This window comes from Physella acuta, unplaced genomic scaffold (genome assembly GCF_028476545.2).
Source record: "Physella acuta isolate Inbredline_101_S28 unplaced genomic scaffold, ASM2847654v3 ptg000590l, whole genome shotgun sequence".
NCBI classification, from domain to species: Eukaryota; Metazoa; Mollusca; class Gastropoda; family Physidae; genus Physella; species Physella acuta.
The window spans coordinates 723,916-737,704 of NW_026732109.1; the positions used below are offsets into that span (position 1 = coordinate 723,916).

At 31.5% G+C, this 13,789-nt stretch overlaps 1 protein-coding gene across 1 annotated transcript in view; it reads right to left on the minus strand.

The window, feature by feature from the left end:
- The window catches only part of LOC131947255 (SCO-spondin), a 39,116-nt gene that overhangs the window by 567 nt on the left and 24,760 nt on the right, over nt 1-13,789 (minus strand). Inside the window, exons 15-27 of the mRNA XM_059308401.1 lie at nt 13,547-13,711; nt 10,924-11,088; nt 10,321-10,485; nt 9,262-9,426; nt 8,163-8,327; nt 7,130-7,294; nt 6,654-6,818; nt 4,232-4,396; nt 3,492-3,656; nt 2,179-2,355; nt 1,782-1,931; nt 1,235-1,445; nt 530-726 (exon numbers count right to left, since the gene is read on the minus strand). Of these exons, the coding sequence (XP_059164384.1) occupies nt 530-726; nt 1,235-1,445; nt 1,782-1,931; nt 2,179-2,355; nt 3,492-3,656; nt 4,232-4,396; nt 6,654-6,818; nt 7,130-7,294; nt 8,163-8,327; nt 9,262-9,426; nt 10,321-10,485; nt 10,924-11,088; nt 13,547-13,711 (2,220 nt within the window). The remainder of the gene's footprint in view (nt 1-529; nt 727-1,234; nt 1,446-1,781; nt 1,932-2,178; nt 2,356-3,491; nt 3,657-4,231; nt 4,397-6,653; nt 6,819-7,129; nt 7,295-8,162; nt 8,328-9,261; nt 9,427-10,320; nt 10,486-10,923; nt 11,089-13,546; nt 13,712-13,789) is intronic.

Genomic DNA, 13,789 nt, shown 5'->3' on the forward strand with positions numbered 1-13,789 from the left:
AATGGAACATTTTAAGACTTCTTGTTAAGATATTTTATCATACAATATTATAATGTTATCTCCTTGATGAAGCTGAAATAATGTTACAGATGATGAAATATCTTAACCAGCCTTAACATGTTTATAGGGGCCAGTTCACCAAAGGAACACCTAATTTTCATTTAGTCCCATTACAAAGAAGAGGTCCCACCTGGCCGTAGCCATCTTCTTGTGCACCACCTTTAAATTTTTGCAGGTAAAAATTTAGATCAAAAGTTAAATCGAATAACTAAATTAAATATGTTTATAATTCAATATTGTAGTTTTGTAAAACATAATTAATCAAACCCTGGATTGTTATTTCCTAACAGACCTGTCACAAATTTTAAAAGTTGTGTTTTAGTTTAATCTGCATTGTGCTTCAAACAATTATTGTGCTTCCACAATTCAATGAGTAATCATTCTACAATTATTTAACTTTTAGGAAAAGATTTTCATTTACATGTTTCATGTTTAATTAATTTAACCTAATTAACTTTATGAGTCATACCTGTATCTCCGGCCACAAAGGCATAGACAGGCAGGTCATCTTTATAAGTCAGATAGCCTTGATCTGACCGCCAGACCTGATCATTGGAGTCACAGTTGCAGACGTACTTGTATTCAGCACAGGAATGTGTAACCCCACATTCACAGAAGTTGGAACCAGGAGGTGCACCCCCAAAATAGTCAGCAAGACCCTTAGTTCTAGACAAGTCAAAATAACAAAATAGTCAGCAAGATCCTAAGTTCTAGACACATCAAAACAAAACAACATAGTCAGCAAGACCCTTGGTTCTAGACACATCAAAACAAAACAAAATAGTCAGCAAGACCCTTAGTTCTAGACAAGTCAAAATAACAAAATAGTCAGCAAGATCCTAAGTTCTAGACACATCAAAACAAAACAACATAGTCAGCAAGACCTTTGGTTCTAGACAAGCCAAAATAACAAAATAGTCAGCAAGATCATTGGTTCTAGACACATCAAAACACAAAAACAAATGTGTACCAAATAGGCTATTTTATAAGGTAACATTCTTTTGGCAGTATTGTAATCATGCTGTCATTTTAGGTTCATTACAATAAAAACTTTCTACATGCTTTCAAGCCCTTTTTTAAAATCACTAGATAAATTTTAAAAAGTAATATTTTTATAATAAAAAGTTAATGACGATGAAGTGAAATGTATGTTGTCTAATGACCAAAGTCTTACCTGTTGAGCCAGCCAGTGGTGATTTTATTGTTGTCGTTGTAGTTGTGGATGAGGGCAGCAAAACATTCCCACTTGATGAACTGCTCGCAGTAGAGGGAGCGGTCAACTATAGCCACAGCATGGTCAAATGAGACATTGTAGACCAGGACAGCCTGGTACTCACACGCACCTTCCCAGCCTTGAACTTGGGTTCTTTGTTCTTGGTTGTGGCCTGACAGAGACAAAAAATAAAAGTTAGAGCGCTGATATACTTGGTCACTGTGCTTTAAGACATTCTATTTTCATAATCTGGATATAACACTAAGAATTACAATCTGTTGTTTTAGTTCTGCGACAGTTCACAACTATTAATAAGTTTAATTTAATTGTAATTCCTGCTGTAAATGCATAATTTTTACATACTGTTACAGACAAAAACAGCAATCAGCTCTACCTGCACTGCAGAGCAATTTTAAAAAGCTATATTTTCACGAAGCAGAAAAAGGGTAAAACTAGTGGCCCAATATGTTATATGATGTCAAATAGATAGACAGATGACAAAACTCACCAATGACAGTAACACCACTTCCATTGTGTGCTGTCATGTTGCAGTAGACAACGACAGGCTCCAGAGAGAACTGCTCAGGCCCATCAGGGTCAATCTCACAATGTGTACTGTCCACTAGTCCTCTCTGTCCAAGCTCTGAACAGGTCTTAGCTTTTTAAAACAACCAACAGTATTAATCAAAAGAATAGACTAATTTTTGTAAAATATGGTATGTTTTATTTTTTCTAAATGTTTAAGAACAAATTACTAAATTTATTTTTAAAATTTTCATTTAAATTCATTTATAACATTCATGTTCATTAATGTTTTTGAATAGCTGTATAAAATGAACAAGAAAGAATTTCTCAGCCTGTTCATCATAATAAATACAAAACTTAAATGAAGGAAATATTCTTACCATAAGGGAGACAAGCGAATGTGTGACACACAGCGGACTGGTTAGCTGCACCAATGCAAGGTGCAGTCAAGTCCCCATAAGCTGTGGTGTTGCAGCGCCTCGTTCTGAACCTGGTGCCTCCATTACATGTGACGGTACATGGTGTCCAAGAGGTCCATGGGAACCAGATGCCTGGGACTGAAAAACATCATGTCATACAACAAATAAACAATCTTTTCTATTATACTTTTATTTCTTTTAGAGCTTATTTAATTATATTCTAATCTACATTAGGCTTTTTAAAAATTTGTTTTTAAAGTTGAAGCAAATTTATAATTAAATAAAAATACTTGTTGTTAAGTTATAATTGGTTTTTGTTTAAATTTACACTTACAGAAAAATTGTCTAATTTGCTAAATTCTCATTAGAAATTAATTAATTTGCAAATCAATCATTTTTTTAAAGAGCAAAAAGATGAATGCAATAATACAGCTTACAACATGTAAACTTGAAGAAACAACAAATGTGACAATTTACAATAAAATTACGTTTTACCGTACATAAGGTAGGGTGGTGCATGCATGCATTCAATTTTATCAATCTATAATATGGTAATGTCACAGAAAGTTATTAATATATTTTATTGATATAGATATGTTCATTTACAAAGATAGATGGTAATTATAGAAAATAAAAGTAATTAACTTTTGAAAGACAAATTGAACAACAAAAATCTAATTTTACTATAGAGGTTTTTGGCATTGTCAAATATCATGCAAGGATTAAAAATAAAATTTACAGAAAACGGCATGCTCAAAAAACTGAACTAAATAGAAAACAAAACCAAAGGAACTTAACTAGGAATACAAGAAAGAAACTAAGAGAGGATTAGGTAAACATATTTATTGCATGTCAGACAATTTATGGCAAATAAATCTCTCAATTACAGATAAGGTCCTCAAGATAAAGAATATAAATTGTAATACTTGGCTATTCTAATTATTTAGGAATAATATATGAATGATTTCAATCATATTAAATAAAAGCTATAAGCTAACCCTGTCCCACAGTTGAAGAAATTGTTTCTCTAAATATTTATATTTGCTTAATGTTATTACATGTATATTTTACTTGCACTGACCTAAACAAGACTAAGAATCATATTTATAAGACATTTTTAATCAACTATAAAAAAAATTAAGGAGGCTGATTTCATCAGACCAGGAATCATATTTTTAAGACATTTTTAATCAAGTGTAAAAAAATTAAGGAGGTTGATTCCATCAGAATGTCACCTCAGTTACCTCACAGACGGAGAAAACAGTAAGTCTTACTGGGACATGGGTTGTCACTACACTGCATATACTCTGCGCGTTCCCCCACACAGGCCTTCCCTCCATACTTGGGCTCCACACACAGCCTTGTCCTCTCTCGGAGGCCTCCCCCACAGGTTGTGTTACAACTGGACCAAGCTGACCAACTCAACCACACACCATCAACTGAAAACACAAAATTGTAATTCCTATGGTTTCAGTTTACAGTAGTAACTATTCAATTTTCAGATAAAGCTTTTAGGTAAATTAATCAGCTTCATAAAATAGTAAGCCAAAGCCTTTTATTTTGTGGTGAATGAGGCTAATTAAAATGGAATAAAACAAATTCGCTTAGTAACTTTTCACCTGTTACATTTAAAAATAATGATGTGTTAACTGTGCTAGGTGTGGGTAGTAGTTAAACAGATGCGTAGGGACATGTGGGACACTTGATGTCAGAGACTTTTGTTGTAGTTAGACAAGGATAGAACCAGATGTCTCCATAAGAATACATTCTAGGCTATTTGCATTACCTACTGGGGACTACAGGTACATGCTTACATGATAGGTATTCTTTTCTGTAAGTAATAATATTACAAATACTAAAAAGAAGGGGCAGGGGACATAATCTATGATAATCTGAACGCACATAACTCCAGCTAGCAATGACACTAATTCAGCTGTTCCATAGACTTATCTATATCAATTGGTATAGTCTCAGATAGACTGTTTACTTATGGAAAGACTATGAAACACCATACTTGGACATGGTTGGGTGTTGCATGGTTGTGTGGTGTTAGCGTCACCACTGCAGTCCAGGCCGTCATACTGTGGTGGGATACAAGTCCTGTTTCTCCACTGTGTGCCACCACCACATGTGGCAGTACACGTGCTCCACTGGCTCCATGATGTGAAGTAACCATCCACTGGGAAACAGATGTATACGATGGTCAACATGCAAAGAGTGTACTCAACAATGAAACATGGGAGATCAATTTTAGACCACTGCATTTGAAACCAGATTTAGATAAAATCTGAAATTTTTATGTAAGTGTTGTCGTATACATTTTCTAAAATAGAAACAAATTTGTTAGTGTAACATTATTTTTCACATGAATTTAAAAACTATTTTTTATTACTGTACACACTTAGCTAGGGTACTTCTGTCAAAATTTTACTGTAATAGTAAAAAATGTATAGAAAATATTAAAGTTTTACGAAGAAAAATGCAGTCAAAACTTCATGCAGTGATGTAACTCCCATGCACCATGCAAGCATTCTGTGAATGTTATCATCCAAACTAATACACTATCTCATCCCACACTTAAAGTTGTTATAATCCTAATCTAGAAGTAGTGTTCATGCAAAAGTCCAGGATATTTTAATCTGTACAACAAAGGAGGAACTTAGTAAAGATAGATGTACACAAACTCATGAAACTCACATGCAACAACATATAATAGATATATAAAAGATTCACCACATATGAACAGATCAATCAACAAATCAACAGAAAAATGAATGAATTTTTAATTGAAAATAATGTTATCAAACAAGTAACAAAAAAATAATAACAGATTTTTTTTTCAATACAAAATATAAACAGTAATTATTTTCCAACTTTTGATTTTAGCATTCTTACAGTTGTGTGGGTTCTTCCTCTGGTATATAAAGTAACAATTTAATCAGATATTTATTCAGAGAGTTTTTTTCTGATACTTCTCGCATCACTCTTATTAACAAATATTATTCACTATATACCGCCCATAAATATTAACAAATGTTATTATTCACTATATAACACCCATAATTATTATCAAATGTTATTATTCACTATATAAAGCCCATAATTATTATCAAATGTTATTATTCACTATATAACGCCCATAATTATTACCAAATGTTTTTATTTACTACACAACGCCTAAAATCATTATCAAATGTTATTATTCACTTTATGACGCCCATATTGTGTGTAGTCTCAGACCTAAGCTCACCAGCGACAAAGAAGAAATAATAAATACATAAAAACGTTTATAATTACAAGCTTTTATAAATGCACTAAAAAGAAGAAAATAATACAATTTTTATTAAATATAAAATAATTTTAAAAATATATAATAAATCTGTGGTTACTTTAAATATAAAAAAATTACTTTCTTTAAAAATGTTAATGCACTACTATTTATATCACTATGAATAAAAGCGTTGACCGCTTGTTTAAATATTTATTATTATAGTGGCCCACACTTTTATTTATAGTGATATAAATAGTAGTGCATTAATATTTTTAAAGAAAGTAATTTTTTTATATTTAAAGTAACCGCAGATTTATTATATATTTTTAAAATTATTTTATATTTAATAAAAATTGTATTATTTTCTTCTTTTTGGTGCATTTATAAAAGCTTGTAATTATAAACGTTTTTATGTATTTATTATATACTTTTTAGTATTAACGAGTTGTACGCATGTTAAGACAATATAGTGTAGCAACAAATATATGATACACCATTTGAAAAACAGTTTTGCTTTAATAATATGATTAGTTTTACTATAAGTGTCACAGTATTAGGGGATGGCGTAGTCTAGTGGTAAAGAACTAGACTGCTGACCCAACTAAAAACTAACGCGCGCCTATGGAACGTGATGACGCGCTTGTGACGTAGAGCCCCCCCTCGCTCCACAACCAACACGGCCGTCATGACGCGTGTGGATAGAACTGCCTACTAATTCGGTCCAAATTTTAATTAATCCATACAAAATTAATTAGGCAACCAATTAAGTCAAATTGAATGTCATGATGCATTGTCTTCATGTCTTGACCCACATACCAATTACGAACCGTATCTGTCAGTTAGAAGTGCCTGCAATTTTGCACGGGTGTTTCGATCTAGACAGACAGACAGAGGAAGTGAGTGTAATAAAAGCTTGTAAAAATGAAATCAGTTCCAATTTATAGAGGTCTATGATTGTTGGATGATTGTATTGTTTCTGTACAAAACAGCAGATTCCATGAACCTTGTGACAAGCAATTTAAAATGGCAATCTCTAAGGATTATTATACAAAGATTTAGCAAGGTAAATAGCACATGAAAATAAAATTTCCAGAAGATTCTGCAATATTAAAATGCTTTAAAACTGTTTAGAAAAAAAATATGTCCATGTACTTAGCAGAAATACCTGGGCAATGTTTTTCATTACAGTTTTGTGTTTCATTATTAGAACCTTGACATGGGAGACCACCATAGAGGGGTTGTACACATATTCTGTTTCTTGTTTGATTCCCACCTCCACATGATGCTGAGCAAGTGCTCCAGACAGACCAACTATTGTAATAGCCATCAACTTCAATAATATCAAAAGGTGCTCATTATTTCATGGAATATTCACATGGAAAAGATCATGTAAACAAACAGTACTTTAAAAAATTAAAAAAAAAATAGCCCATAGCAAAATCTAAAAAAAAACATTGGTATATGTGGGTAACTAGATTAAATATGATGTTCAAATATTTTTTTGTGTTTATCTTTTTAGATAAATGGTTTTATTTTTAAATCTTTTAGTGGTTGAAAACATAATTTGAATAGAATATATAATGAAAAATGTAATTTTAATAGAATAATGCTGATCAACAAGCAACAAAGTATGAAACATGCCTGGACAATTGAAAGTGTTGCAGCTCTGTGTTTGGTTTCTGTCACCCTGACAATCCTTGCCGCCATAGAAAGGCCCAGTACAGATCCTACTCCTCCACTGGATCCCTGCGCCACAGGTCTTTGAACAACCACTCCACTCGGACCAGCTCCCAAATACACCATCCACTAAAACATTTAACAGTATCAGCATGGCTGAAAACTCTTTACAACACTACAACTGTTAGAGTGACAAACAGTTATAAAAGAAGTCATGAAAAAGTTTAATTCAATACTATACACTGACATGCTGAAACTTAAGACAGATAATCATTCACTAAGCTTAAACAATATCTTACCAGATTTTGATGAACCATTAATTCAAAAGCAGAATTGCTTTCAAATTTTCAATGCTTTTGTTATATTAAGTTGTTACGTTGAAAAATAAACAACTTTTTCAAAATAATTAGCTGTAGATTATTGGAATAAGACAGTAGAATAAAGAAAAGGCAAAGTAATGAAAATAAAAAGGTACAACACAGAGGGGGGGATAAAGCATGCAAACACCAGACAAAACTGATAGCATGCCGGACACACTGGGGAGAAATCATTGACAAACATTGTTTTCATGCAGGATGTTGGGTGGTGTTAACTCAAAGCAGTGTGAACACACACATTTTGTTGAACCCATGTTAGGGGGATGAAATATTTGTTTTAATCTTTATGACAGTGTCTGTTCACTAATTATCATCTAAATATAGAGGATAGTTTAGAATTATCAGTAGATTAGGGAATTTATGGTAAAATATTTACAAATGGAAAATTTTAGTTTTTTAAATTTAAATGCTGGAAGGCTGAAAGAAATTCTGGAGTTTTTATTTTAAACAGTAAAAATTACATCTGATTTATTTAAAACTATATTTAGATATTTCAATGTATAAATGTTAAGATTTACAATTACTAATAGGTTGTATAATAATCTCTTTTATCAAGTGCTGAAAGAATGATAGAACTGTCCACTAGTGTAACAGGCTTTGAGTTTGAAATGTAAACTGACCAGGACATTCTCCAGTAAAACACTGGCTTGTCTGATTGTTTTCACCATCACAAATCTTCCCACCATAAAATGGCCCATTACAGTTCCGTGTCCTTTTCTGCACACCATTCCCACAGGAGACACTGCAGGTAGACCAGGTAGTCCAGGCTAACCACACACCATCAACTAGAAAAAGAGGACAGATTTCTCAATAAAAACATATCCAAAACTCAATAAGCAAATTTTAAATATTGTAGCAGAAAGTAAAAATTATATTCAATATAAATTTGTTGATAAGTAAAAAGATTAGGAACAGTATTATTCATAAAATGTTCCACATATAGAAAATTAATAATTGCAGCTAATAAATAATTGTTTAAATTATTGGATAAATATTTTAAACATTTTGATAAAGGCTATTTTTTTAAATCCTTGACTTAAAATACAGAATAAAATATTATGCAAATCAGAATTAAGTTTAAAAATAATTAAATATCTCAACAGTGCACAATATTATAGTTACTTGTGAGTCATCCCAACAATAAATACTCCTACTTTTGATAACCATCTCTGTATGTTTTACATTATTAACTGTTTACATCAACAAATGTGCTCTCAGACTTTCACCTCTTCATGAAATCCACTCTAAGACTCTACAAGATTGTCATTTCCTATTAAATTCTTATCACACTTTTGTGAAAGTTTAGTATACTTTAAACCACACACTAAGCTGAGACATGAACAGCCCTTGAGGAGCACATGGCTGCCACTATACCTCTTTAACGGGCTTTGTTTGGGTGGCTCACTTTAACTGGGCCATGATTAGTCTTGCAGCCCTTGCTCTACGCTCCAGGATTTTTTAGGCTTGCTCACAAAGCCAGATGCTCTACATATTTCCTTTTAATTTTTTAATTTTTTTTTATTTCTTAATAATATTACTTACTATAAACTTGTTTTTTTTTAGTAACATTACTTTCAACTATTTTCATTAATACCTATCAGGGCCTACATATACCTCAAAGTATGCATGATTTTCAATTATTCTGCTTTTAATACAATACTGAATATTTTTTTGAACAGTATTGTTCTTTAAATGATAAAAATGTGTCTTTGCATCTACCTGGACAAGATTCTTCATTACAAGGTTTAGTTTCATTTAGTGCACCAGGGCAATCATCTCCACCATAAAATGGCCCATAGCATGTTCTGTTTCTCCAAATAATTCCACCATTACATGTTTTAGAGCACTCACTCCATTCACCCCAATTCATTAATACTCCATTCACTGAAAACATACAATGACAAGAACAGGTTACTACACAAATCTGAAACTTACCGTCTACATAGAATTTTAGCTTTTCTAAATGTCACTATCATAGTAAGTGACTTTATCCTTCATCAACAATGTAACTTGATTATTAAAATTATAGCCGTATAGACTAGAAGACCAGATTTTTTTTACCTCTAATGTAAGCCTACAATAAATTAAAACTAAAAACTGAGACGATTATATTCAAAACTAGTTATAAAATGTACATGATTAAAAGATACAAGCTTCATGCAAACATGCATTGTTCTTTACATGCTGATTTAATAACATGCATAATATAATTGGCATATAAAATGAATTTAAAAAGTGTCTGTGAGGTGACGTTGAGTAATGACTGCTTACCAATAATAGTTTGAATTAAAGTTCAAAATATGTTTTGATCTTAACATGTGGTAAGTTACTCAGTTCACATATTAGTTTTCCTGATCATTATATTATAATTTAAAAATTTAAAAACTGTTTATACATATTACAAGAATATGATATGCATGCTATTAAAAAATTTATGATATTAAAAGAAATTTAATGTGATAAATGTTTTTAATCCATTAGTTCAGTTAGCAAAACTCAAGGTTTTCTGAAAAGATATTTTAATACAGATAAATTAAAGTTAAAATTTAGACATTTCAGCACTTTCTAATCAGCACAATTCCTAATGTTTATATCTTTTAATATTTTACAATAATTATTAAATTTAAATTATAGGTTAAGGATAAAAGCAACTTGACAAATTATTTGGACAACTTGCATAAATTAAATAGCTATATTTCAGGAGAGGGTTTCTAATTTTTTTTTAAAATGATATGAGTATTTCTTTAACTTTATTATGATGATAAATTATCAACGTACCAGGACAATCCTTAAAGTTACAGATGCTATTTTCCTCCAAAGAACCGTTACAGGGACGTCCACCATTTAGTGGAGCGACACAGTACCGGCGCCTTATTTTATAACCTACACCACAGGAAATATTACAACTTCCCCACGTTGTCCATGGGGTGAGTATACCATCAACTGTAACAGATATAGCAAGTCTGTTCACGCATCTATTTCAATTTATTAAAGGGAGGTAAGACTGAGAATATAGTATTTGTATTTTATGCTACTTATTGCACTGAACTGCAATAACTGGTTGCTTTTTTTGCTAGGAATGAACAACTAAGAAACTAAAATTTGGTAAAACATGCTTGGTTTTAAAATGTACTCCATTCTTTCATCACAATATTTTGAATCACCATAATATATTTAAAAAAGTGATTGAGTGAATCCTTGTTTTAAATAGTCACAAGGCACCACTTTATATACATCTAGTTAACCATAAAATTGTGATGTTTATGTACTTATACAACATACTTTTAATTTAAATTTGAATTTTAAAAAGTGATGAGTATTTAAAATGATCTATCTAGATAGAATAATTTTGAAGAGATGGACTTGTGTAGTTGCACATACCAGGGCAGTTCGAACTGCTACAAGTTTTTGTATCACTCCAGTTCCCTGAACAATTGTGACCACCAAAAAAAGGTCCAATGCAATCTCTCTGCCGGACCTGTAGTCCGCTACCACATGTCACACTACATTGGTTCCACTCTGACCACAACGCCCACACACCGTCCACTAATTATTGGCAATGGACAATGATAACACTTATCAGAATGAGATCCAATTTTTAATAACTTCTGCACTTTCATACACAAATTAAAGTAATTTTTTTTTTATTCGCCTATTCCTAACGATTAATATTCTATTTACAATTTTACTAACCAAAACATTCTACAAAACCACATTTGTGTATGTAAATTTTTATGAAGTTATTAAAAATCCACTAAAGTTAACACAGTTCAAATAAATTAAAAGTAGATGTTATACATTTATACACATATGAAGAGAAAAAGATATAATATGTATGGTATTAAAATGCAAAGCAGTGAAAAATGACGCTGCGCAGATGCAAGAATTTCTATTTAAAAAAAGCATGGTGCGCTAACAGCAAGTAATTAAGGAACAGCTAGCTAATAGAAGGAAAATTATTCAATGGAACTTGTCAAGCAGCGATTCTGTTGCAGAGGCAAAACTTGGGAAAAATCTTTACTGTAGCTACAGTATTACACTTTAAATCATTCATATAACTGCTATCATCAAGTAATTCAAGTTAATAAAATAATTTAAAAAGTTAATGTTCTTAAATATTCTACTCACGAGGCTTGCCTGACGCTGTGCAAAGTATGCAGGTAAATGATCGCTAGAGCTTTGCTTTTGTTGTTGGCAAAATCAGCAGTTATGTTTATAAAGGAAAACAGCTGCAGGAACTATATTTGCATTTGCATAATAGGAGTAGACAAGGTTTTTAATAAACCTGTTGTTTTTTAATCATGGAGATGCAGCAAAAGGAAAATCGCATGCCAAATTTGATGCAAGTATTAAATGCAATGGCACAATGTAAAGTATAAAAATAGAATAAATAATTTTGTATGTAAATAAAGAAACAACAGATGCTTACCTTAGTGTTCCTGCTGGACAGAAAAAGTTTTGACCAGTGCAGTAACAAAATCCACCAGTTATAGTTATAAAGTGAAATTTTAAGTGTAGCCAGTAGCTACAAAACAAATATCTGAAACTAAAGTCTTGTGTTATTATAAATTCACAATCAAATTAGACAGTTCTAGAAACACTATTTACTTTCCAAATACTATATTTTTGCTTGGGATATAATTACACAGCACTCTTAACACACTTTTAGTTACTAGGTAAAAACCACATTCACTTCAATATTTTGTGATTGGTTATCATTCTCAGAGCTAAAATATTTACATGCATCTAACATAGAACTTGTAATTTTGTGATGGAAATAGCTTTTTTTTAAAGTTTGTTTACACTAAATTAGTTATTAGCAGGGGAAATGGATAAAAGCAGCAGCAGCTACTTACTATTCCATCATTGATTTAAAGCACATAGCTCATTTCACATAATCAAGCATGTTGATTTAACATAAGCATTTCCATAACTGACACTACAACAGAAATTTACTACTAGCTTTCATCTCTGTTATTCATACATAGAAGGACTGTTGTATAATTTTTACAATTTCTCATATTCAGAATATGGAGCAAACTATTCTAACGGTTTCAGTCAGGGATATTTTTTAAGTGGTATTTTATTTCTAGTTTCTCGAAAGCCTTAGAATTAGATAATTTTATTTCACATTCTCATAAAACAGCATATTCTAAGATCTGTTATCCTCTGTTTTCAAATAAAATATGAGGGCTTTTGTGACAAACTTATCCTTCATTACTAAAGCCCAATTCTACTAAAAGTATAATCCCAACCCTTACTGTTATATGATAAAGTTAAGGGGTGCTCATACCTGCTCATTTGTTTATTTCTTTAAATTGATATTTAAATGCAAATCTTAAATGCTAATAAATATAGCTCACTTAAATGATAGCATTTTGGGGGGTGGGGGAGCAGTGATAGATAGATCGATCCTTTCTGGTTTAAATTTTGTAATTATATAGGGTTAACATAAATCAACTACACATTTCAACAAAAATTTAACAAAATATTCAAAATAGTCTAAAATTTATGCATATCATGCTTACATGCATAGGCTGTTCTACTACACATGCTCAGAACATAAATATGGGTGCCACAAGAAAAGCATGATATTATCAAATATGACTAGGTCTAGATATTTTAGACAAAGCATTTTAATCCACTATTACATAGACGAATTCCTAAGAAATTATGTTTTAGTAAATTTTATTTTCACTCTTTAAACTTCAAAATAAAAATTTTACTTAATTGGCTTACAAAATATTTTAAAGAAGTCAGACAATTAATTTTAACTTTAATTTTAAATTTACACTGCAATCAATAATGTAGGAATACGTGTGAAAGCCAGAAAGCCAAAGTTTAAATGTATTGAGCGATATACACAAAAAAGCCATGCAATGAGGTTATTTATATAGAGCATCTCACACAGAAAACAGGTCATGCAGTATGAACAAAATGGTTTTGGCTCATTTTATTCAAGTATAGTGATAACTATTGGGAAATAGGTGAATATATAACATACCTGAGCAGTTTTGAATGTTGCAACTTCTCTCTTCTTTAGTAAGTCCAGTACAGTTTGCTCCACCATAGAAGGGTCCTTGACATTCACGATACCTGGCTTGTGAGCCACTGCCACATGACTTGCTGCAAGATTCCCATTCTGTCCAGGGCAACCATGTTCCATCCACTAGGAGCATTAGGTAAGTCAATTAGAATTTTATACAGGATTTTTGTTTTCAATTTTTTCTTTTTTTAGAAAACAATT